The sequence below is a fragment of the Leuresthes tenuis genome, unplaced genomic scaffold (genome assembly GCF_036924035.1).
Source record: "Leuresthes tenuis unplaced genomic scaffold, fLeuTen1.0.hap1 SCAF_14, whole genome shotgun sequence".
Taxonomy (NCBI): domain Eukaryota; kingdom Metazoa; phylum Chordata; class Actinopteri; order Atheriniformes; family Atherinopsidae; genus Leuresthes; species Leuresthes tenuis.
Genome location: NW_027325368.1, coordinates 8,075,671 through 8,101,474, shown reverse-complemented (window position 1 = coordinate 8,101,474; position 25,804 = coordinate 8,075,671). Strand labels below are relative to the sequence as shown.

Below are 25,804 nucleotides of genomic sequence, written 5' to 3'. Positions count from 1 at the left end.
ATGGGAGAAAAACCTTGAAGATCAGTAGACAGCTGCTGTTTTCTGTGTTTTTCTCTCTGTTTCTGAGAGCACCCATCACCCTCCCTCTCAAAACAAACCTCAGTCTGCCCGCCTGAATCTACTGCATTCATCCTGCAGCACACAGCCTCCTCCTTCTCCACCACCCTCTTGCTTGAAACAATAATGTGATCAGCATGTCAGGGGGGGGCTTATCCAATGAAAAAGTGGGAGTGCTGCACCCTGTGAGCCTATTGGCTGCCCTGACACTAAGCAGACTGAGGGAAGAGTCTGCAGATCAGGGATTAGGGGTGGGTCTTTATGCATGCTGAATTGTATTGCCTCAGCAGAAGGCCTTGTTCTTACCTTACTCTAGTGGATCCAGACAGACCAGTAGTGACTCCAGATTTACCCGTTTGCTTACCCTCAGATGACATAGGCCTGTCTACATCTGTCCTTCCACAATGGTTGTTCCTGAATCCCAGGACAAGATGTACAACCCTCCTGTCGACTTGCAGAGAGATGCTCATGTACCTGATTTTAATTCCTATCTGGAAATGTACAGGAAGTCGCTGGAGACTCCAGAAGGTAGGTCAAATAGGTCTGTGTTTCTCTGAGCCTTTCTTTACACCGTATCTTCGTGCTCTGTCCGATGTGACAGAAAAATATCACTTTGTTTTAGCTTTCTGGAAGGAGATTGCTGATAAATTCTTTTGGAAGAAACCAGCAACTGGGCTGATGCTGCAGTACAACTTTGACGTGACAAAAGGCAACATATACATCAAGTGCATGGAAGGGGCCAAAACCAACATGTGCTATAATGTCTTGGACAGGCACGTCAAGGAGGGGAACCTCGGTGAAAAGGTTGCCTATTACTGGTAAGCAACAACATGCCTCCAGAGTGAAGGATGGCTTTGATAGGAGGTGCTGTCTGCAGTTATGTCAGGTATTCCAGTCTATAACAACTGCTGTGTCCCCTGTGCCAAATACATTGCACCAGGCTCTTGTAACACACCCTGTAGCTCTCTTGTAACACAATGTCAGAGCTTCAATCTTCCTCCGTTCCAACTTTTTCTAAATTAGGTTTCCAGCTTCTTGCAGTAAATCCCCACTTAAGGCTGAACACAATGTTGTTCTGACATTGTAATATGGCACGTATTTGCTCTGTCAACTCCAGAAGCTTAGCAAACAAGAAGTAGCTGCGTTTCAAGTTGAGCTGTATAGGGGTTCAGTTTTACACGGGCACCCTGGAGATTTCATTACTGTTTGCACAAGTCAACTCACATACAATATAAACTGCGCTGATATAAGAAGTTATCAGCGAGTACATGGTTTGTTATGACCTCTATTTAAACACTGTTAGGATTTCAGATCATATCTGATCCAAATTTATTTTGCAACACTGTCTCCATTAGTAGGACTGCAAAAAAATAAGACAGCAAGAAAATCAAGAAGAGTCCTTTTCTTTGATTTGACCCACAACAGGTACAAAGGCCAAAGGAGACCAGCGGTTGTTGCATTCCAGCAATATAACAGAGCTGGGCACTAAGTTTCAGTGATTACCTTCACCTGACAAATCAGACCATCAATCAAAAGGTTTCATCACAACAGTAGTCCCTCCAAACTGTTACTTGATAAAAAGAGTGTGAAGCAGTGCTTTTAGATTCAGTGATCAGCATTGTAAGAGATGTTTATCATCTTGTTAAATATGCAAGTTATTTTGACTCAAATTAGATAAGTCTATGATGGGCAGGTAGCAAATGGCTTTAATTCTAAATATGCTGAATGTGTATCTGCACCAGTGGGAGAATGAATAAAGTAAAGGAGAATCATATTTAATATTAGCTTAGATTTAAGGTTGTGTTATCATAGGGGGAAATGTTTCATCTTATGAGTTTAAGTCGAACTCATAATTAGATTTCTGTGTGAATTTACTTTCATATGAAACAATTAAAATTGAAATACTCACTAAATCATTACTTTGCTTGGCACACTTTTTGGTGGGTGGGTCGATGCAATTTTCAGTTTCCTCATAAAAATAAGCAGAAGATATGCTGGTATTTCATCATGTAAGCCAATAGAACTATGTAAACGGTTGAATTGACCCCTGGGGAAATTTAAAATGAGGTAAACCTTAATAAAAAACATTACTCCTGAGGTCACTTAATCAGTATGTTTAATTAATGATTGCAGAGTTTGATCTTTGTAATAAATTATTTCATCATTCTCAGGTGGGCGACAAGATGGATGCCAGGTTTGTTGCAGCATTTTGGCTTCTGTTGAGGCTCGCTAACAATCTGTTATGCTGGCATGTCAATCACACAGTGACACATAGATTCGCAAATAACTGTCCCAACAAGCATCCAAACCAAATATAGACTGAGCAACAACTGGAACAGGTTATCTCGCCTGTGAACTCTTAGAACTCACGGGACAATTTTGAACAGTCTCCTGCTGTCTGAGCAAGCACTTTTGGAAGAAACTGCTGATGTTATCTACAACAGCTGGATGGATGCAGTGATTTGCAAAAATAAAACTGACACAATTAATTGATGAAAACTGAGATTCTTTAAAAAAAAAAAACATTTTAAAAACATGTTTGAGTGTGAAATTATCCTGTGATTGCTGGATCTAGGATTTCAGCTGAACAGATCTGGGCATTTTTGCACCCATTAAAGCAACAGGTCAGGGCTGCACTCAGGCCAGTTCAACGCCCACTGAGATATGTTGTTGTAATGTGTGCAGCATGTGGTTTGACATCTTCTGGCTGAAATGAGTAAGGTCTTCCCTGCAAAAGATGTCATCTGGATGGCAGCATACGTTGCTCCAAAACCTCTCTACTCTGTTTGGTGTTAATGATGCCTTCACATAAGAGCTAATCACATGTTGTATGCGCTAATGGACCCCCACTGAGCTGACTCCTCGTAACTAGCCTCTCATTTGTATCTCAGAAGATGCAGAATTCCATGTTTTTCATGAAGAATTTCCAATTCAGGACAGTTTTCCTGATGTGTTCTGACTATTTTCAACAAACTTGAGCCCAGAGATGGTGGCAGTTCCTGGTTCTTACTGAGTTTTTTTTCATTGCATTATCGAAATTTATCTGAAAAAGAATCTTTTGATGATTCTACAGAGGCACATATAAGCAGCCCTACATAGAATCTGAGCCAGGTTTTTGCAGAACTCTCATAGATCAGAGCGTTTCTCTTCTTGCGTCTTGTCTTCTCAGGGAGGGAAACTCACCTGACCATCAGATGACCATCACCTATGGCCAGCTGCTTAGCCAAGTCTGCCGCTGCGCTAATGTGCTCAAGAAAATGGGTAAGAAGTCAACCTCAACCACAGAAAATTCCACATCGAAACTTCTTTTTATTTCACGTGCTTACTAAACAAAAGAAAAGGTGACACAATGATGACTATCTATAATTAAGAGGAAAACAAGAAAGAAAAGTTATTTTCTGTATAACTTAAACAGTAGCTGAGTATTTTGGTTGACTGAGAACAGTATCTTTATCTTTAGTACATGGATGTTTATCTGTGTATAAAATGTAAGTGCAAACATGTCCAAACTCTCGGACATGGGTAAGTCAGATATGTTCTATGGGATAATAATAGCACTGTTATGTAGGTCATGAAGATAATGCACGCCAAAAGACTATAAGTACGATGTGCACTAACTGCAGACACACAGTATTGTACGGGTCTGGCTCACATCTGTCATCTCTGTCATTATGGAAACTGAGTTGAGACATGACCCAGGTGTATCCCTTTTTTCAGTTCAACTCTTCGAAATTTGACAATCATGTGTGTTTGTTTCTTTTATCAAGGGGTGAAAAAGGGAGACAGGGTGTCCATCTACTTACCCATGATCCCAGAGCTCGTCTACACCATGCTGGCCTGCGCCAGAATAGGTGCTGTTCACTCCATCGTGGTGAGCTCTCCGATCAATCACAGAAATATAGAATTAGCTATTTTCTTTTTTTATTATTGTGGGGAAGGGGGAGCTCAAAGTGGCAGTGTTTTTTAAAGTATGTCCCGTCTCACTCAAGCAAAGAAAAGTGTTTTTTACTCTATAACGTCCCTGCTGTCGTTGACAACTGCCATCTTTTATTTATCACCCACATGTGATGGAAACGCTGCCCTCATTTTTGCATCGTTTTTGTATACAATCAACACGTAGGCTGCTTGTTTTTGCCGCTCTGACCCATTTTCTACAAGAAAGCTCCACCTGAACCTGCGTTTTTGCTGCTGTTAGTGCAGACTGCCTCATTCCAGCAGTTATCAGTGTTCACACAGAACTGACAGCACCTGCACTCAATATATGGGTCACACACATGTTTCCAGCCTGGGAAGGTAGGCTGGCCGAGACTATTTTGGATCTTCAACCTTCCTCTTCCACGCAAAGGTTAGGAGCTGTGTTAAAAATATCTGCGGGCCACAGCTCTGGGTTGGACTCTTTATGACCTGCAAAGGTCCGTGTTTGGCAGACTTGAATGGAATTGACCTTGTCTGTGCTCAGTCATTGTTGTACATTTTCCAGCAGAGTTTTTTATTATTACATTAGACACAAACAACACTCCAGTGCAGCCTGTTGGATTCACATGTGACCATTAATATAAGTCAGGAATAATTTTGGCCTAAAATTCAGTCAGCGATGAAGCCAGACACTTTTGGCTCAGCCAACACAGTGAGTTCAGAGTCCTCGGTGACCAGATTGATAACGCTGCCATCAACACTGAAACTTTAAGCTCCATGAACTGTTAACCTTGGACGGAGAATGGGAGTCTGGCAGGGAATGTAGAAAATGACAGTCATGCAAAAGAGCAATTAATGGATGGCTGGTTCATTATGTAAGATTAAACCAAGTTGCTCAGCTATAAATGGTAACGAGAGGGGGCAGCACGGGGTATCAGCGTGTCAGCTGGATTTACTATTAGAAGTCATACCTGAGATATCGCAGCTGGATTTTTCTTCCAGCCTTCTGCTTAGTTTTGACTGAACTTGATAAAGTTTTGAGTGAACGCTGCCTGTGCTCGTCATTACATTGTATTGTATAGTTTTGACTATCGCACTGTCGTGGCTCCCTTCACTCTGTCACAACTCATAGTATTTCGGACAGTCTGAATCTCCCCAGCTTTAAAAACATGAGGAAATTACACATCAAATAGTCAAAACATCATGCAGGTCTTTGCATTTCCAAGGGTGTGAATTGTAAAATATTGTGCTATGAGTCAAACATCTTAGATTAAAAACAGTAGTTTGGTAGATGGGCTCTTTTGGGTATTTCCACATGTAATATCAACAAATTGGGGTGTTGGGATAAATCAATATTCACGGTGATCTCGGTATCCTAAGAACAAAATATTGATTTCGTGTTGATAAAACACACATGATAAAGTTGTGATTTGATCTTAGCTTAAAAAAAATCAAAACATTATTGAATACAGATTGGTTTTGTATAATTTCTGTCATTCAATTTCTAATCAAAGGAGACAAAGGAAAAATGTGACAGCAATGTGTATATTCTAAAAATGTGCTATCGGCTTTTATTTGACAGTAGGTGGACAGAGAGAGTGGGGGATGTATTCAGCAAAGGGCCTGGGGCCAGGACTCATCCTGGGATCTGTAGCTTCTGTACATTGGGCATATGCTTAACAATTTGAGCTATTCAGCACCCAATACGGAAATGATAGTGTTATCATGAATGCTTTTGGCCATAATAGTAGTGTAGTGAAGATCCTATAAGGTAACAGCACTGACCAAAACCAAAGCGAAACACATCTTATTCACCTAATAATGTGCATTCATTTCATTTCAACACAGTGAAAATCTTCTGTTTTGGTGTCATCTGTGGTAGTTTTGTCATGGTTGTTGTAGGAGATGGAGGACAACACTTAACACACATAAAAAAGAATTATCGTGTCAGTTTGGCTTTTAAAAAACACTTTAGTCTGACTAAAATAGTAAGAAATTGCACTTCAAATCCAGTTGGGGACCACATCCCTTCTGCATGTATTCACTCAGTTAGAGTGAGGGTTTGGTCAAATGGTAAAATAATTACTTTAGATAGTCTTTTCCTAAGCTCTCTTCCTTGATCTCGATGGAAAAAACATCATGGACTTAAGGAAAGACAGTTGGAAACATTTTCAAGGAGCACCTGTGATTTGGATCTGCAGCACTGAAACCTCAGATATTCAATAAATATTCTCATAAAGGTGCTTTAGATCCTTTATCTAATGCACATATCTTATGACCTTGTTACACAAAGGTTATCACACATATAATTTTAGACATAATGCATAATATCACATAATTATCAAGGCTCGTAATTAAAAAAAGGAAAGAAAAACTTAAATATGCTGGTGTCACAGGCTGCTCATACTCATTCGACTGGATGAAAATAATCAAGCACCGCAATAAAATTTCTTAGAGCTCATTTCCTTTATTGTGGCTGCAGCTCAGATACTACTGGGTCATTTCACTCAGTTCAGAAGGTTGCTAAGGTTAAAAAGATGACTGGACAGGACCCCTAAACTGGCCGAGGAACTCTGCGCTAGCTCAGAGTTCCTGTTTGGCACACAGAAGAAGAAGCCAGAAACAACAAAGAATAACCACAAGGGATTTGCATAAAACGTCTAATTCCCTGTAAAGCTTCTGTCATTCACATATTTTCAGTTTGTTTTGTCAGGGTCCTGAACTCATCCGAAACTGTGAAAATCAGTCCGTTAAGATGTTAATGTTTCAACTCATGGTTGCTGAAAGCATTTTCACTCCATCGCTCTGATCTAATGATCTAAAATCCCAATTTTATAACCACTTCTGACAAAATCACCATTTAAGTAACTTAAAGGCAACATCTGTGAGGTGAATTAAGCTTCACTCACATGTATGGAGAGAAAATTAGAAGCCGCCGAATATCTTAAGCATTTTCGCACACAGTCCGAAACATTGGACTCACTGGTCAGAGAACTAGTTAAATCCCCTCCTGTGTACGTATTCTGAAACATGTACGGTGGTCCAGTTAACTGGCAAAGTCGAGCTGTAACTGAACACCGACTCCACTGTGCATATAAACGTACTGATGAGGATACAAGGCTAAAAGCTCTGCTGCTGATGGCGAGGAAGTTACGTTTGAGCAATGAAGAACAGAAGAAAAACAACGTTGAAAGCACTGTCCTCTGGTCCACTGTCATGCCAGAGCTGTCAACCTGTGGAAAAGCTACACCACAGTTTGAGAGTTGGCAGGCCTGGACGACACCAGTATTCAGAAAGAGAGTCTGAAAATAAAGCAGAAGAGCAGACACAAAGAGAGCTGTGGTGCTCGAACAAGCCAGAGGAAGCAATAAAAGAGGGGCCCCCACTATAAATAAAAAGAAATGAATAAAATGAAACAGCATTATCTGACTTTTTTCATAGCAGTTGGATTCTAAAGCACAGCTAATCCACTGAAAGAGTCTGAGCAGATACATCCTTTTTCCTTTTTTATAAACACTAATTTACCAAATGGAAACGCAGACTCCCGTGAAAATAGTCCCTGTGACAGAAACAATCAGTTCTGTGCTGAAATGCTTTGCTGCATTGCACTGCATTCGGAGGCTTTGAGGAAGTCACAACAAAACATTTAAGACTGCAAACATTCAGTTCATTATCAACTGAGCTACGTCTACCGACTGTTTAAAAAGCAACATTACCTAAACACACTGTCATCAAGTGGCTAGAAATCCAGATAATCAGCCAACTGGTCATTGCCTCAAACACTTTATGGAGGTAAAACCAACACTTAAAAGCCCTGAAATCACAAGTGTGTGCAGTGGTCTCTAACCTCAATTATTACTTAAATGATTTCATAAACAAGAGAGGATTCTTAAAACTGATATTGTTCTTTTAAGCAAACACCTCGACCACTGCTTCACCTTGTTTTTCTCCTTGCATGTCAAGTTTGCAGGGTTCTCCTCTGAGTCTCTGTGTGAAAGGATTATTGATGCCCAAAGCAGCGTCCTGGTGACAGCAGGTATGTCCTAACATTTGAGCTGTCTGTTTTAAACATGCGTGTACACAGCAGCATCAGGATCTGATGTGTGGCAGCGCCACGGGCTGTAAAATGATTCCCCCCTTGTTTTTTCATGCCTCGTCTATCTGTTCCCCCCTCTGTATCTCCACAACACACAGATGGTGTTTACAGAGGAGAGAAGCTGATCAACCTGAAGCAGATTTCAGACGAGGCTTTGGAGAAGTCCAAGGAAAAGTAGGTGCTGCTTTATATGACCAACAGTTTCCCAGTTCCCAGCAACCACCTGTAATTACACTGGCTGCTGCTGGTAATAAGACTCAGCCTCCTCGAACACGAGGACGGACACACACATGCACAGTCACTGCAATCAGCTGTTCAGGCTGAAGAAACACACCACTGGGCTTTTAGATTACAGGGTTGCCGGGGCAACAAGGAGCACTTAGATTCATCAGGGAAGCCCAAGCTGCTCGTCTCCCAGGGCAACGAGAACCTGGAAGAGATGTGAGCTGAGGCAGGGTGTGCTGAGGGGCACAAAGTATCAGAAACGCAGATGTGTTGAGAGTTTGAGTTCAAAATGAATAAATGTGATGATAATGTTTCCTACACTATTTATGACTGAGATGAAAATAATTAATTTATTGTAGATTTTTAAATTTTTCTCTTTTGTAAAAACATGAACATCTGTTTTTATTTACAATTAACTCAAAATCAGACTGTCTTTACTATTCAATTATCACTGATTTTCTCTCTGTTTCACTTACCATGTGTCATCTACCATTACTGATTGTATCAATATGGATATTAAGAGAAAAAAAATGAGAGATAAGATGAAGTTAAAACACAACATAAGAAAACCTCAAACAGATTATTTTTTAACCCATAAAAAAAGTCCTAAATAAATAATGCCTATTTTTTTCTTTTCTGATTTTGTCACAGAGCATCATCCAGTGTCACCAAATGCCTGGTCGTCAGGCACCATGCACTAAGGACAAAAAGTGGCACTTCATGCAACAAATTGCAGGTAGGTTTGTTTTAGGTGTATTATTTTAAAGTTTATTGACTCACAAAGTAAGAAGCTGTGTATGTAAAAATATTACATAATATATCTAAATATTAGATAGCATTTTTATGGTCTTACATAATTGATTTAAATCGGAATAAACAACTGAAATGCTCCACCAGCCCAGTCTAAACAGAAAATGTGTATTAGGTATGTCTGTTAACATACATTGTTGTAAACTGTGACATGGTAACGCCTCCCTGGATTGTTCTTTCTCTTAAAACAGTTCACTTGATGTGATGGGAATTGCGACATATTAAACTGTGCAAACTATATGTACTATATTTACTATAAGGCCATTTGGTTTATTCTATATTCCCTATCATTTTTATTTAAGGAAAAATGGGTCTAGGTTCTTATGAGTTGAACCTAACTGTGCACATTTAACAGCTGGAAGGGAGGGTGAGTCTCAAACCAGAGATGTTTTGCCAGTATGTGTTCAGAGTGTCACAAAGACCAATAGAGTAGAGTCTTCTGCCGTTCCTTCCTTTCCGCATTATAAGTGTTTGTGGCATCAACCCTAACAACAGGAAAGTGGACGTAATAATAAAGGAACAGATACCCACAAGCTGACGGATGGAAACTTATGCTGCATCTGTGTTGGGAGCAGAGTAATGAAGACGCAGTGATTGTAGAATTAGCATCTTCACATCTCTGTACAGGTTTGGCAATCAGTGAACAAAACAAAGACCGTATAAAATCACTGACGCGTGACTAAAATATTGCACTCCGGGAAAAATCAAGTATTGAAATGTCTGATTTGCAAATTCAAGACGTTTCTGCTACTTTTCTCTTTGCAACATATGCACTTTTAATAGGATGTTTGATAGCAAACATACAATTGCTTATCTAGAATCATCTCTTTAAAAAAAACATATGGTGTACTCATGTCATACACTTTGTTGTGCATAAATTTCACTAACACAGAGAAACTGCTTATATCTGAGCTTTGTAATCCAGTCTGTTTCCATCATGGTTATATTAGATTCAAACCTGGCATGCTGTGCCGCTGCTGGTGTGTTCTGCACACGATTTGAGCTGCTGTAATGAGCAGGTTTATGTTTTGAACCTGTTCCCCGGTGCATTCAGACCCCCTGGGACGCAGAACGAGATGTGTGGTGGGACGAGGCGATGAGAGACTCTCCTGAGGAGTGTGAACCTGAGTGGCTGGACGCTGAGGACCCGCTGTTCATCCTCTACACCAGCGGCTCCACCGGCAAACCCAAAGTAAGACGTGTAGAGGCATGGTTTCACATCATCAGTAACATTACACTGAAACCAAATCTTTTGTAGAAATTACAGCAACTGTTTTGCTTTCCAGTATGTCTGCAACGACTTTGAGTTGTTGTGAAACAGTGAGATGTTCTGTTTTACATTTAGAGGCTTAAATGCAATCATACAGTAGAAAGTTATTCCTTCTCTTTGTATTTTTGTTTCTCTCTGTTACTTTCCACACCGGCACCCACATCTCTGTCCCATATTATTCCTCGTCTCTCTCCATGTTGACGACTCCTCTTTGTGTGCTGTGCAGGGTGTTGTCCACACGGTCGCTGGCTATCTGCTCTACACGTCTCTGACCTTCAGGTGCGTTTTCGATCATCACCATGACGACGTGTACTGGTGCACGGCAGACATCGGCTGGATCACCGGCCACTCTTACATCACCTACGGCCCCCTTGCAAACGGTGCCACGAGTGTCCTTGTGAGTCAAATCAGCTCTGTTTCATGATGGACACTTTAATGCATAAATGCGTCTAACAGGATCAGTTCATCAGTGTGTGTACGTGTGCATCCGGGTGTGTAATTCCAGTTCGAAGGGATCCCTGTCCACCCTCATGTCGGCAGGCTCTGGGAGATCATTGAGAAGTACAAAGTAACCAAGTTTTACACAGCTCCAACAGCCATCCGCCTGCTGATGAAGTACGGGCACGAACCACTGCAGAAGTAAGTGAATTAATCTGCTGGGAGTCAGAGCAGTTCAGAGTAACACATCTTTCTTTAATGAAAAGGTTATTCTAGAAGCAGCTGGAGGAGTTTCAAAGCACAGCTTAACATGAGCAGTGGTTTTGCAACAGGATCTCTCAACTTTTCAGATGAAAACTTCCATCTTTAATTTTAAAAGACCTCATGTTGCTTTGTTCTCTTCTTATGTGGCTTTCAGCTCTGTGGTGAAGACGGTAAACTATGTATGAACCCTGCCGTGCTGTAAATATCGTTCTGTATATTTTATAAGCAGGAAACAGAAGACTAGATTATCCTTTGATTGAATGGAACAACATGTTTAACGGCTCATCTGTGACGGATGACAGAAAATAGCATAATAATTATTAATAATTGAATATTGTCAAAATAGTGCTAATGTTGCACATCTTTATGCTTCTTCTTTTGGCTTTTGTCTCTAACAAGTCATCACATTTTATAGGTTATTATGTTTTATGTGTGTTCAGATAAATACAGCTTGAGATAAACTAAAACACCTGACATAGCACACTGTGTCCTTATCTATTTTATAAAAAAAATAACCAAAATGCAGAAGCAGTGTGTGGAAAACTAAGTGAACCCTTACTTCTTCCATTGGAATTTAGAATCAAAGAAATCAATTTATTGAGATCATTTTAATTTTCCACATATATATACATGAATTGAATCCAAATAGTGGGATCTTAACTTTGTATAAAACTACATGATTTGAATGAATATATCAAGCTACTCCTCACCACTGGTGCGAGATCAGCTAGTTGGCTTAACTTAGTTGGCTTGGCTTTGTCCTGGAGTCTTTCAAGATGCCAAATTTTAGAATATCTTTGGTTAAAAATTTGTTGGATGAGACGCTGCAGTTAGAAGATCAAAGTGAAGGAAGAAATGAACATCGTCACTGATCTTTGTTGTCAGAGGGGAGCTCCTTACTTTAAGACAGTGATGAGGGACACAAAATGATGCGATCTTAGATTTAAAAGGGAAATCTGTTGACTCGACAGGTATGACCTCTCCAGCCTGAAGATTCTGGGTACTGTGGGCGAGCCGATCAATCCCGAGGCGTGGCAGTGGTACCACGAGGTGGTCGGTCAGGGCAGATGTCCTGTGGTCGACACTTTCTGGCAGACAGAGACGGTGAGAAAAAACACTCTTCTAAGAGATACTCGGAGTCATCACACTTCAGGTTTTCTGTGTAACACCAACTATCATGTTGTTGAATCCTCTGTAGGGAGGTCATGTGTTGACTCCTCTGCCTGCGGCCACACCTCTGAAACCAGGCTCTGCTGTGAGTAACATCCCCTTCATAATGATATTTCTCTGTTCATCTAAAGCATATTTGTATCTTCACAATACAAGTCATGAAGGGTTACATCAGACTAAACACAATATTGCTTAAAAGTTTGTGAAACCTTTGTAATTTTATATATATTCCTGCATAAATATGACCTGACCTTAAAATGGATAAGCCACCAAAGCAGAGATAGTGTAACTAGTCATTTGTTTATTATGGAAATAACCTTTGTCTTAAGTATATTAAGTATATTTTGTGACCCAGTTGTGCAGAAATAAATACTGAGGATTTGCAGTCGCTGTTGATTGGTCCTCCATCAGTCCATGTCCAAAACAAAGTCATTTAGGAAGTAACATAAGAAAGAAAAAGCCCTCGCTTGGAATTTCTGTGATATGATGTGGAAGAATCACTGCAGCCACACAGTTATTTACATCAGCGAGCACAGTTATCTCACATTAAATCTACAACTCATTTCTCAGACCTTTCCCTTCTTCGGGGTCGAGCCGACCATCCTCAACGAACATGGAGAGGAAGTGGAAGGCGAGGCTGAGGGCTATCTGGTAAGTTTCAGCTCAGCATAATATTTTTTCACTGTTGGGACAAATGAGTAGATAAGCTCGCCACCCAGATCAACAGATGCACATTATGAAGGAAATGTAATCCTCCTGTTCTTGCGGGCATTATCTCTAATCTCTCCGACTGTGATCGGCTGATTTTCACTGTGTAGCGTCTTAGAGCAGCTATCATATTATGATATTAAGGTAAGTATTTACCTTTCTTTGTTGCAGGTATTCAAGAGGCCCTGGCCCGGAATAATGCGCACTGTGTTTAAAAACCACGAGCGCTTCGAGAACACCTACTTTAAGAAATTCCCAGGCTTTTATGTGACCGGTGATGGTGAGATGCCAAAATCAACTTAATTTCACTTTTTTTGTATCTCTCACATATTGAATATCACTCAAAGGTTTTTCTACACTAAATGCACATCTTGATTTCTCACTAAAATACCAAAGTGTCTCTGGAGGATAAAACCTTATTTGGGGGTTATACAGCTTGTTTTCTCCTATCACAGGCTGCAGGCGGGATAAAGACGGCTATTACTGGATCACAGGGAGAATAGACGACATGCTGAATGTGTCAGGTAGTGTGCCGGGAGGTGTTTCTGTCTGCGGCCTCTAAAAACCTTCAGAGGAAGTCATTGTAGCCTCAATCCAACCTATGTCAAGTCCTTCAGATAACATCTTCAACACATTTCTCTTTCCAACCTTGTTTAGTTCATGATTTATTTATTTTTTTGTCCTCCAGGCCACCTAATGAGCACAGCAGAGGTGGAGGCAGCTCTGATGCTTCATCCGGCTGTGTCTGAGGCGGCCGTGGTGAGCCGACCTCACAAGGTGAAGGGAGAGTGTCTCTACTGCTTTGTCACTCTCAAAGACAGGAGGGAGTTCAACCACACACTGGTGGAGGAGCTAAAGAGACTGGGTGAGGCTCTCTGGCTATGTAATAGTATCAGGGTTAAAGGAAAAACCCACTCAAAACATTTTTTTGTGTGATGTGTTCTGTGTGCGCATGTCTCAGTAAATAGCGCAATAACCTTAACTGTATTGACCAAATATCTTACATAAATGGACAAGAAACAGAGCATCTCTATCTGACAGAGTCCCCAAAACTCCCCCTAAAAAGATGTTTTAGGGGGAGTTAAGATAATTCTAAGATATTCTCCTTCTCTCAAAAGCTTAGCTGTTGTGTCAGTAAGGCCGCATGCATTTGGAGTTATCATGCTTTTCTTCTGCGTTAGAAAGAGTTAAAAACGGTACTATACTCTGCACTGCTGCTGAACTGCTGAAACGCTTCATTTGTAGTCCAAGCTTTTCTTCACAGTTTGAGACATTTGCATAATGCATCAAATGATGAACGAGCAGCTATCTCATGCAGCTCCTTCGATGGACCAGAATTCGAAACTGCCTTACATCTGGAATAAATTGTTCTTTTCTTTTGGGTCACTCTGTCTTTGTCAGTTTCATGTTATTTTCAGAGCTTTTAAATCTCGTTTGGTTTGTTTTGATGACTACTATCATACTTATAGTTGATTTATTTGTGTGATATAATGTGTGTATTTGTAAGAGCATTTCTGTTCACACACAGCTATGAGCATATTTTCCCAAACTAGCAAACATGCTCATAGAAACGTTTTTAATGGAAACCTGTTCAGCTGTTTTCTTTATCTGCGAAAAGTTCTGTGATCATTGAATTACAGCCCAGACAAGCTTTATCCTGCAATGATTCCCCTTCTGTATCCTCTTCTCAGTGAGGGAGAGAATTGGACCAATCGCCACGCCAGACTTCATTCAGAATGCCCCAGCGCTGCCCAAGACTCGTTCAGGTAAAAACTTCCTCCTCCTCCTCATCTTCTTCTTCCACACTTCTCCTCTGAAACACTTGTCCCCTCCTCTCCTTCAGGGAAGATCATGAGGCGAATCCTCCGGCAGATCGCTCGTAACGACAAGGACCTGGGAGACCTCTCCACCCTGGCCGACCCCAAGGTGGTGGAGGTGCTGTTCAGCCAGAGGAGTGAAACCGCAGCTTGAGCACACACCTTCATCTCTATTTTGTAACTATGCAACATTACTGATGAAAACAATCACAAGCTTCCGCATCTGGATCAGCACCTGAGTTTCTTTGTGCTCTCTTTTGGACTGAATGACAGGGCTGGGACTGAGACCTTTGGAAACAGGAAAAAATTTGAAATGCCAAGCCTTTTGTGTTTGTGTTTGGGCCAAAATGTCAGTCACACTAGTCAAATCCTTTACTGGGTGAAGAAGTGAAGCTTTTTTTGTCTTTTTAAAGTCAGCTTTGTTTCTGACTGATGCCTGTTGTACATTTTAATGCTGTGATACATTTATATGACCCGAGAATAAAGTGTTGAGTCCGCCTTCTTCCTTTGTTCTTCCACCTTTGAACAGAGCAGTTGAATGTCGCCCTCATGTGACGGGGATCATCCTCTGCAGCTGCTGCCCGACGGTTTACTGAAAAGCCTTTTTATCACTCTCCTGCTGAGGCTTTTTACCCTTCTGTCGTCTAATGAGCCACAAAGCACAAACACACAGAGCTTTGATGATGTGATCTGTGCAGCTGGGCTCAGCGATTATGGAAGACCAAAGAGAGGAGAGGCTGTTTTATCTTAAGAGTGTGGGATTCTTTTGAAATTACAAGCATCAGGTGACTTGAAAAGGACAAAAAGGGAACAATAATGTTTTTTTTTAAGAGATTAGATTGCAGCAGGTTGTCGTGAACATTGCTCGTGGGGGGGCGACTGCTGTTTCATCCTCCCGTAGAGTTGGGTCGTGTGCAGTCAGTGGGCATCTCCTTTGTTTCTCCCTGTTTATCTCCTCCTTGTCACATGCGCACAGCAATGTGACCGCGTGTAGGTGGGGAGGACAAGGACGAGAAAACAGACCAGTTATGGGTTATGTTACATCATGCAGGAGGAGTGGTAACCATGACAACTTCTCTGCCACCACCATCTCATCCTCCCCACTTCTTCCTTTCCCCCTGATTCCATCCTTTTTTTCCACCTGCGGTACAGACAGCAATCTGTAGATGTTCGTTATCTTATGCAATCCCTCCTTATTTCTACACGTCTACATACTTTTAATCGCTCGTTTAGTTGACGGAAAAAATAACCAAAACCAACTACAGATGACGATCACAAATAATGAAGCAAATTCCAGCACTGATTTTAAATGCCCCCATGTTGTATAATTAATCAACCAACATCCAGTTAATCAATCAACAGTGACCTTGAAGTGCAGAAGACGATAAGAGAAACAATGCCATTTTAGAAATTTCAGATCTTCTCAGACACCAAACAGCTAAAAAAAGAAAGTTTCTTTATAAGTGGCCCATTGATAAAAGATGACACCAGATATCATAAACATGAGTAAAGGCCTAAAAAACAATGTATACAATTAAAAGAATGTTCATTTTGACCTTTTTCTTACCCTGATTATTAGTTTTTGCAAACTGAAAGACATTATGTGTGCAAAAGCAGGAATGGGTGAAGTAGAGCAAAGGGACGTCTGTGAATATTTCGATAAGATGATGATGAAAGGCCAAAATGTTGTGTTAAACAGATGTTCATACGAAAAGAAAGAAAAATCAGAGAGCAGCATTTCTGAAAGGCTGAGTGAAATGTCGTGCTTGGGGAAAGTGTTCTTAGTTTTGTTGCTGTGTTTATAAAATGTTGCTTTTGAAATGTCTTCTCGACCTATTTACTTCCCCATTGTCAGGAGGGTTTCTTTAGCCAGATGTTCTGATGTCTTGAGAACCAAATACCATATATGTCAGCAGTCGAGCATCTCAGTGAGGTACAAAGCATTAACCAGCTCTGTTCTCTCACCATTAACACTTTCTGTACAAATTTTGCTATAAATATAGCATGAATTAGTTTCTTATATTTTTTTGCAGCATTAAATTATTTATCAAGTCTTTTATGTATTTTTCCACCAGTATTAAAAAAGTCCTCCTTATTCTGTTATTTTGTCTCATGCTGTCACATTGACTCGTAGGAACACTCTGCTGTCCAAGCTTCATGTGTTGTTGGATTACCCGAAGGTTTCATCACTACGTCTGAGCCTGTATGGAGACACAAAGATGTGAGCGCGAGTCTGTGTGTGTGTGTGTGTGTTTGGGTTTGTGCCAGGGCCATGAAAAAAGACTGAGCACATCCAAAGCAAATTACACAAACAAAAGGAGAATCAAGGAGGCACCAAATGAATGGCATCTTTTTGTTTTTGCTCTTCCAAAGAAGAGACAGATGGTCTAACTGAACTCGAAGCCCGTTGAACATTTTTCATTTCCAATGTGTACGTCGAGGACGACATTGAAACTGCCTGACGGAGGTCAACAAGCAGTGTGGTGGATAAAAGAACATGCTTTCATACTAAATAAAGTGCAGCATACCTGTGCACAAGAGCAACTTTGAGAGGAAGTTGTATGTTTTATGAGCAGCTCCGGCAAAGACAAATTTTCCCTTTTTTACAAATCAAAATGTTTGTAGTGTTTGGAGAATTTCGGCACATAAACCATTAAACCATTTAAAATCTGATGTAGTTTTAAAAATTAAGCCAATGAAAGTCCAGAGGAATGCAAATGGGATGTTTTAATGTTTATGTAGGACCCGTCCAGCACGATATTCCACCCATCGGTCTGTATCTGGTTGTTTTATTAATTGAGCAGGGCTGATTCAGAATGGAGGGCAGGGTATGATCAGGCCACTTGCGCTGACCAATCAGAGCAAACAGTGCGTTTTCTTAACTTCAGTATTTACAGGAAATCTGCGAATGTGCAGAAGTCAGTCGGGCCTGAAGTGAATTAAAATCCTGCAGGATGCTGAGCCAGGAGTTAATGAGCTTATGTCCCAAAGCCCGCCTCCTCATCTCTAATTAAAGAGCCCACAATATGATCTTTATAATGAAATTTATAATTTCAATTTGGGGGCCCACTATCATTATCATATGTTATCATTCTCATGCGTAACATTTCTGAAGCACATGCTGTCAAGCTGTCTATTTCAAACACTCACGCTTTAGCTCATGTCTCCTTTAGGACCTTATTAAAACCTTCTCTGACTGGTCAGGTGATTTTTGAAAAATGATGGTGTGAAAAGCAGCTGTTTGATCTTTTTTTTGTTTAAGTAATGCGTCATGGTAGCTGGGATAGGCTCCGGCTCCCCACAACCTTGTATTAGATCAAGAAGGTTAAGACAATGGATGGATCCACGAAGCAGGCACTATGCAAATGTGTTTCACGATAATGTCATTAAATAAAAGAAGACAGACCACAAAAGGAGGCGTTTCAGGCAGTTCAGGAGCAGCCACTCGGACTTTGTTGTTGAGATGCTGCGATAAAAGTCTTAACTTCATGGTTTTATTTTTCTTTATATGTCTGAGAGAGGCCAAATGAACCCCAGAGATTTATGCTGCGATTCTGAGGCACACCCACATACGAGCTACAGTTTCATTGTGGCGTCTTTATTACGTCTTCATTTTCATGTGGGAGGAAAGCATAAAAGATTCTCCCTTAAAACATTTATTGGTCATCATATATCAGGAAAAACATACCTTTCACAGTTGTTTTAATGTGCAGGCAACAAGTGACAGACTTTAGAAATATATCATTAGGTGTTGTGTTAATAATTTTTATTTAATTCCAGATATTGCTGTTATTAGGGGGAAACTATAGCAGTGGAATCCTATTGTGGATTTTAATTATGTTGGTATGTTGACAGGATTAAAGGTAGCTTTTTTAATGTGTCTTTCTCACACTAAGCAGTGGGTGTGGAGTTGGTGTAGGGCGACTCCTGGGTTGCACTGGTGTGAAATATATAGCTGTAAATAAAGCACTTAAACTCAATAAACTGTGAAATTTCTACAATTGAATGATGCTTATACACTGATGCATCAGCAGTATGTTGAAAAAAGCTGACCTATTGTGTGTTAGTGAGCAGAGACATTTACACCCCTCAGTTCCTTAAGTTTAGAGAAATTTTAAATCCAGGAATCTCTATAAAAAACAGCTGCACTAATCATTTCAATTTGTTACATTCGTCTACTTTTCGTGCTGTGCAGTTGTCAAACTTCCTGTAAATGTTTCCTCTCTGTGGCTCGACACGGTGTTTCTGATTGGATGCCAGTCTGAGAGACGGCCCTGCTCCTGCAGCTCCGGGTTCAAACGGTCGTCACACTTCGCCACACAAAGGGGCCGTCTGTTCACTCCCACAATAGTGTGCTTCTTGTGGCGCTTAAAGCCCAAAGAACTGGACGCCCAGCCTCTGCCATGCTGCTTCCCCAGCTTGAACACGCTGCAAGCTGCTGCCGCTCTGGTCTGCTGCTTCAACAGGAAGAATAATGATGTAACCCAGAACGAGGAGCAGGGAAGGGCCTCTCAGCAGCAGAGGTCTAACTCTGTGAATTCACTTTGGGGCCCAACATTTCTGCCTGCGCTGAGCATTGAGCTTTTTGTATCGTTGGCATGACAACCTAATGGCACAGCCAGTCCCATTGTGTCGCTCATTGTCTGTTTGAGGTCTTCGTGCACGGCTGCAGGCGCGTGCAATTTGGGGTCCAATTCTGACAGATCGGAGAACGAATGAGTGCGGAGGCCTCAGAAAGGTTACAGCTGTCAGCGGAAGACATCGAGGATGAGGCAGTTAAGTCCAGTTGACTGAAATGTATCTGTCTTTGAACTGACCCAACAGACGTTTTTTTTAAACATCTAAGAAATTAGATAAGAATATCAAAGAAATTAATAAGAAATTCATTATTCCTTGAATTTTTTATCTCCTATAAAAATGTACAAGATTCCAACTTTTATTCACTTTTCATCATGAGTCTATCACCACTTATTAATCAGTTAATTATGAGTTGCTGAGCTGTGAAAAAGTTGTTTGATGCACCCATGCGCTTTATCTGAGCAAGGGTAATTACCCTTGGATATATGGTGGTGAATGAATCTAATCACTGGCACAAACAATGTCATACCCCGGTACAATAGGTGGCGCTGTACCCATTTCAACTATCGCTGAAGAGCCACTTCCAGTTGACGTCTTCACCACCACCAACAACAACAACAAACTCAAGCATTCGAGAAAGATGGCGAACGAAGAGCAAGATGAAGCTATGTCCCTCTACATTTGGTTTGTGATGAGCATGGTTATGGCACAAACGTGATGCATAACGGCGCTCTTGGTTGCGATGATTATGGAAGAAAGACCCCTGGAAAAAATCTCAAGCATGCGCAGAACGCAAAGTCCAGTTGCCAGTCCAATTGACCGCACATTTAGTGTGACTATCAACCGAGTTATCTCGGGGTCTTAATCCGACTGCGAGGAACCCGATCCGGTCCAATTTTTTGTCAAACTAAGATGTATACATGAACTTAATAACTCAGTCTTATCGTAATTTAGCCATTTATTCAATTCTTTACAGTGCCATGTAACCCCACTGACTAATGATCAGACCAGGACTTGGTCTTACCTCTTCAGCTTGGCAAAGGACCTCCAGAGGTGGACTGTTTAGCTTTTTAAGTGTGATACATGAGTCGGTTTGTCACCGTTTGACTAAATGCTATTACACTGTATGTAATTTTTTCAGGTCTAGTAACAGGAAAAAAAACCCCTGTGAAAAATCATGTGTATAGATCAAAACAATAGGTTAGGTTTTCGTGACTTTTCTTATTTTGCAGTGAAAATGTTTGTGTATCAGCTTTATAAAGTGTTTTTGCTTCTTTTCATTTAGATTCATCTATTTTATATTCTTAAGAAACACATTGTAATTTCAATTAATCTAATTTCTTCTAATTTAATCACGACTCCATGTAGTTAACTATAGTTTATTGTCAATTACTCGAGTTTAAAAAAGGACTTGAAAGCGTGAAAAGAAACTTGTTAAAGCTGATTTGTATTGGAACTGGTAAGAAAAGGAATATTTTCAGCTTCAGCTTGTTGGGACGTAGGATCAGGAATCTAATTATACATAACGCCACATTTTTTTCTATTTCAACAAAACTCAAGTAAGATTTGTTAAAGCCTTTTAACTTTAACAACCCCAGTAAATGCGTATTTTTATCCTTATTTTTGCTTGTGAGGACAAATAAAGTCTCTCTCTCACAGTCTCTCTGCAACACAACTGTCTGGCGACACAATTTTCTTTTTTCTCTTCTGCTTGTGGACACAAACATTTCTGTGCAGAGGAGGATTTTCCTCAGGCATTTTGTTAAACTGTCACAAAATCGTAAGTTTCTTTAATTAGCAGATTTATGAATGACGAATGACGACAAAAGTGCAGTATGAAATCAGATGAATTAGAAAACACTAGAACACAGATGATAGATATAAAAGCAAGCTGGAAAGCAGGTCCTGAGTACAAACAAGATCCCAACTTTAAAAGGTTTAAAAAGAAAATAGTTCAGCTCTAAATTTGATTTTTGTTTGGTTAGCTTTAAAGATAAAGAACCATGTAGTTAGGTTTAGGCATCAAAAACTTGGTTAGGGTAAAGAAAACATAATGGACACTCACAACATTCCTGCCTCCATCCATTTTCTCTGGGAGGCATCCAGAAAGCATCCTGACCTGATTCCCAAACCACTTCAGCAGGCTACTTCTACTCTGGGCTTCTGCCTGATGAACAAACTCCTCCCCTTATTCCTCAGGAGACACAACCTACTGTACAAAATCTGCATTTTCTGGCTCACTGAGAGATGAGTCATTCCCCCTCTGCAAAAGACACAGAAATCAATAAGATCAGGTTGTTGTTCTTATAGTCTGCTCTCTAACCTTTATGTTGGAGTTATTAGTTTCAAACCAACAAAAATCAAAAACTGTACAATTGCTGCTCTCATATGTGAAGAGTCAAAAGGCCAAACACACACACACCTGGGAAACTATCTATCTATCTATCTATCTATCTATCTATCTATCTATCTATCTATCTATCTATCTATCTATCTATCTATCTATCTATCTATCTATCTATCTATCTATCTATCTATCTATCTATCTATCTATCTATCTATCTATCTATCTATCTATCTATCTATCTATCTATCTATCTATCTATCTATCTCTTCAGTGACCTCAGATGGCTTTCACTGAGGTGTAACACTGGTCCAGCCCCTGCCCACACTGCTCCCCAGTGCTCAGACTGACAACTGTCAGCTGAGTCCTCATACATCAGCTGCAGAACTCAACAAAACAAAACAGGAAACGAGAGTCTCGTCTCATCTGTTTAGCCAAACGCGCAGAGATTTGGGAACACGAGGGGGAAACAGCACTAAACAGTCTGACAGAGAGGGGCACAGACAGCCGTCGCTGCATTATTCATCAGAGGCAGAAAGGAAAACCTGGAGCTTTTCATCTTTTTTAGTCGCAGTCGAGTGTCAGCGAATATTCAACAGAAGACTCATTTAGAGAGGTGGTTCAATAGTTCAGCTCAATAGTTTTCAATGGACTTTCTCCAACCTGTGAAATCTGATCGCATTTGCAGCAAATGTCCTGCGTTGTTGATTTATTCATGATGTCAGCAGCAGATTGTTTGTTCCAAATGATCAAAGCTGTTAGACATAGCAGTGACCCTGACAGCACTTTCATACCGTTTCGGTTTTGCTTTTTCTTTAACTTTTGCTCCTTAGATCACTGGTGTGTGACTCCGACTCAGCAGATGTTTGTCACTAAATGTCATGAAAAACATCCGGCGACCTTTTTGACAACCAATCTGTTTTTCTTATCAGATAATTGAAACTGTTACAGTTGACTTTGTAAAGTGGTGTCATTTCAGAGATGGAATAAACAGTGAAGTAATTCTGAAATCCACCAAATTTTCAAGATTCAAGAGAATAACTGATGATCAGGAGGATCAGGCGATTAGTTCAGAAAGAAAGGACATTTTATTTAACCTCTGTTAAAGCAGGGAGGGACTGAGCTGCACAACAGGGGGAAAGACAGAGAGTTACTGATGAGAAACACTTGTCTCCTGGTGGATCGCATCCTGATTGAATAAAAAGTTTGAGATAATTCGATCAGCTGCATGAAATGTTCAGCAATAATGTTTCAGTGTTTTTTCTGTGTGACTTGAAAAAGAAGCATATCAGTTTGATGCTATAAACTGAGGCTGTGGGATTTGTCAATCTCACACTACACAGTGTAGATCAATTCAAAACTCAGTTCAAGAACCTTTTGAATGCCCAACAAATGCTTTTTGTGTTGCCCAAGTCAACTTATAACTACAGATTGTTTGTCGACTTTTAGTTTACACACTAACAGAGAAACTGAATGAAATTAAAACACACCCTTAAAGGAGAAGTTTGGTGAAAGTCGGTATTCTTCGGACGACATTTAGATCCGCAAATATCCATATTGGGGCGTCCGATGCCCCTGTTCACTCCCATTATATGGATATACGTGGATCTAAATAGGGTCCGAAGGATGCTGACTTTCACCAAACTGTTATCAGTGAGTAGATGAACATATTTTATGCCAGAAATAAGGGCCAGGTTTAAAAGAACTCCTTTAATCAAATAATGCTAAATCAGACAAGTGAAATCAAAATCGCTCTGCGAAAGTTGCACCAACAGCTGAATCATATATGGGCAAGAGAAAGTGAAAAACTTCAATTCACACATCATGTCCTGAGGTGGTGCAGTTAGTCCAAAGAAACTTCAAAGTCTGATTCCAGAAACCACAGTCGCCTTGATCTTGAAAGAGATCGAAATTAGGTCTGTGTACAGAAACTGAAGTATGACTAATAAGGGTTTTGTTTTAATCCAAAACTTAAAGAATGATCAAAATGATCAAACATGTCCTATGTGACAGGCTAATGTTGTGATTGCATTTGAAAAGGGGTTGAAAATACATTCAGCTTGAACTTTCACAAAGAACTGAGACTTGCAGGGATTTACTAAATTTACTAAATATCAGAACAAGTTGTGCACAATCCTCTTCAGACCTGGCTCATCTCACACGAAACCTATTCTTTTGCACATCTCTTGTAAGTCACAAGGGTTTATTCTGAAGTCCAATCTTAAAACTCTGTGGTAGGTTAACTACTTTTTTACGTGACTTGTCAAGCTCATTGATCTTGTGATTTTCAATACTGTTTTTATGCCAAAAGTACTTCCCATTACCAGTGGTAGCCATGCTTGTGGGAAAAAATAAGAAACATCATCTCATTCTGGTGGGAAAACCTGGGATTCTCATCTAAAGCTGATGGAAAATCTACAGGGACATGCCTCAGGTCCCGTCCCGTCACTGTCACCGGATGCACTATGTCGAGCTAAAAATACGTGAAGATCTGCTGATCTTCTTTCTGTCCTTCCTTTATTCTTAGTCGAAGCTGATTTTATTCAGGAAATCTCTGAGATGAAGACATTGCAAGGTGTCAAGTACATCAGCAGCGTAGTGAGCAAACTTTAATAATCAAACAAAGAAAATCCAATAAAGGACTTATGTCTACGTCTAGCCATGAGGGGAAGTAAAAATAAAAAAATCCTGTGATGTTCTGTGTTTTTAACAAAAATGCCACTTTCATAAAATCAAAGTAGGTGTTGGAAGTCCTGTCTTCATCTTCATCAATACTTCAGGACTGTATTTGGGTGCTCCACGCCCTTCTGCCTGCCGCTGACATCACACATTAAAGCAGTGGACAGTGCGTGTGAGTGTGCAGGGACTTCAGGGCTGGTAAATTATTCAGCAGTGGTGGGTTCCTCTCCGGGCAGATGGAAGTAAAAGCAGTTTGTCTTCTTCTTCTTGCCTCGCTGACCCACTCAGCGCCATCAGCAGTTCCCAGTGTGCAGTCGGTGTGCATTAATTATTCAACGTCATAATTCTGTGAAAGGTATACGAGGCCCTCAGCTCCCTGCTTCAGACTCTTCCTCAGAGCCGATAAGAGCCATAAAATTTACAGATTTAATTCCTGTGCATCTTTGCTGCTCAAACTTAATATAATGAAATAGCTTTAATATGTCTCTTTTTACTGAGCCAACAGTAACAGTAGGAGGGGTACTTCACTTACTGTAGAAAAAGTGGTATTTTCCCCATTTACCAAGAGAGGAAAGACACAAGGAGGGGCTGCCAATCTAACCACCAATCTTCCAATTTGAAGACAACCACTCTACTGCTTCAGCCATGGTCCCCTGAGCCTGAGATGGAAGAATACTTTGGACATGGAGATTTATTCCTACTCACGTCCCACAAGATCAATATATACTCAGACCTGTGTACAAAGAGAAATGCAGTCACCGCCCTGGACATCAGCCTAACCTGTGGCAAGACATTTATGTGAATGAACATAACTGACTGTCATTATGGCAGGAGATAAAGTTACTGGATTTAAACTGTGATTATATTCTAGCTATGAGCTATATCTGACTTTACATAAGGCTCAGTTTTGATCTTGAAAACTAAATGAAAGTCCCTCCATGAATCAGTGTCCTGCCCTAGTTTCTCCTGCCTGTGATGTCGGTCAGATTCCCGTTCGGCCAGGCGGACTTCACGGTACAAAAGTGTTGTTTGTTGACCTAATCGGACTCTCTAAGATAACGCCAGCCTGTGGTGCAGGCTGTTGCTAACACAAGGGATCAGCACGATGTTTCATTCTTTAAATGTGATAATCATCATCTATTGGGGTAAATTGTGGCACTTCAGTTGTGAGTTTCAGCATGGGAGGTTTTCATCAGTCCATACTCATACTAATTTCTGAAATTATGCAATAATATTCTTTTAAACATAAAACAGTGGAGTGCCTACAGAGAAAACTGAATGTTTAAAAATGCTGATGTGTGTCTTTAGAAATTGTATTTAATGAGAACTCTCAGCAGAGCATTTATTCAACACATCAGAATCAAATGAAAACTACACATTTCTGGGTGCTGCAGGATGTTTTACTGTGTAGTTCTGATGCCGTTTGACTATTT

The 25,804-nt window shown here is 40.4% G+C and overlaps 1 protein-coding gene across 1 annotated transcript; it reads left to right on the top strand.

Moving 5' to 3' along the window:
* Positions 1-326: 326 nt before the first annotated feature.
* Positions 327-15,267, top strand: acss2l (acyl-CoA synthetase short chain family member 2 like). Its single transcript, XM_072363242.1, has 18 exons — positions 327-585; positions 680-875; positions 3,227-3,318; positions 3,825-3,928; positions 7,936-8,008; positions 8,167-8,242; positions 8,945-9,029; positions 10,158-10,295; positions 10,600-10,770; positions 10,879-11,012; positions 12,047-12,179; positions 12,274-12,330; positions 12,816-12,896; positions 13,125-13,233; positions 13,409-13,477; positions 13,642-13,818; positions 14,645-14,719; positions 14,797-15,267. Exons 1-18 carry the CDS (start codon positions 462-464, stop codon positions 14,922-14,924), a joined length of 2,022 nt encoding a protein of 673 aa, XP_072219343.1. The 5' UTR covers positions 327-461; the 3' UTR covers positions 14,925-15,267.
* The last annotated feature ends 10,537 nt before the right edge of the window (positions 15,268-25,804 follow it).

Coding starts and splice junctions, on each gene's coding strand:
- acss2l (XM_072363242.1), top strand. CDS start 462: ATGGTTGTTCCTGAATCCCAGGACAAGATGTACAACCCTCCTGTCGAC. Junction 11,013..12,046: donor GGGCACGAACCACTGCAGAA/GTAAGTGAATTA, acceptor TTGACTCGACAG/GTATGACCTCTCCAGCCTGA. Junction 13,819..14,644: donor GGAGGAGCTAAAGAGACTGG/GTGAGGCTCTCT, acceptor TCCTCTTCTCAG/TGAGGGAGAGAATTGGACCA.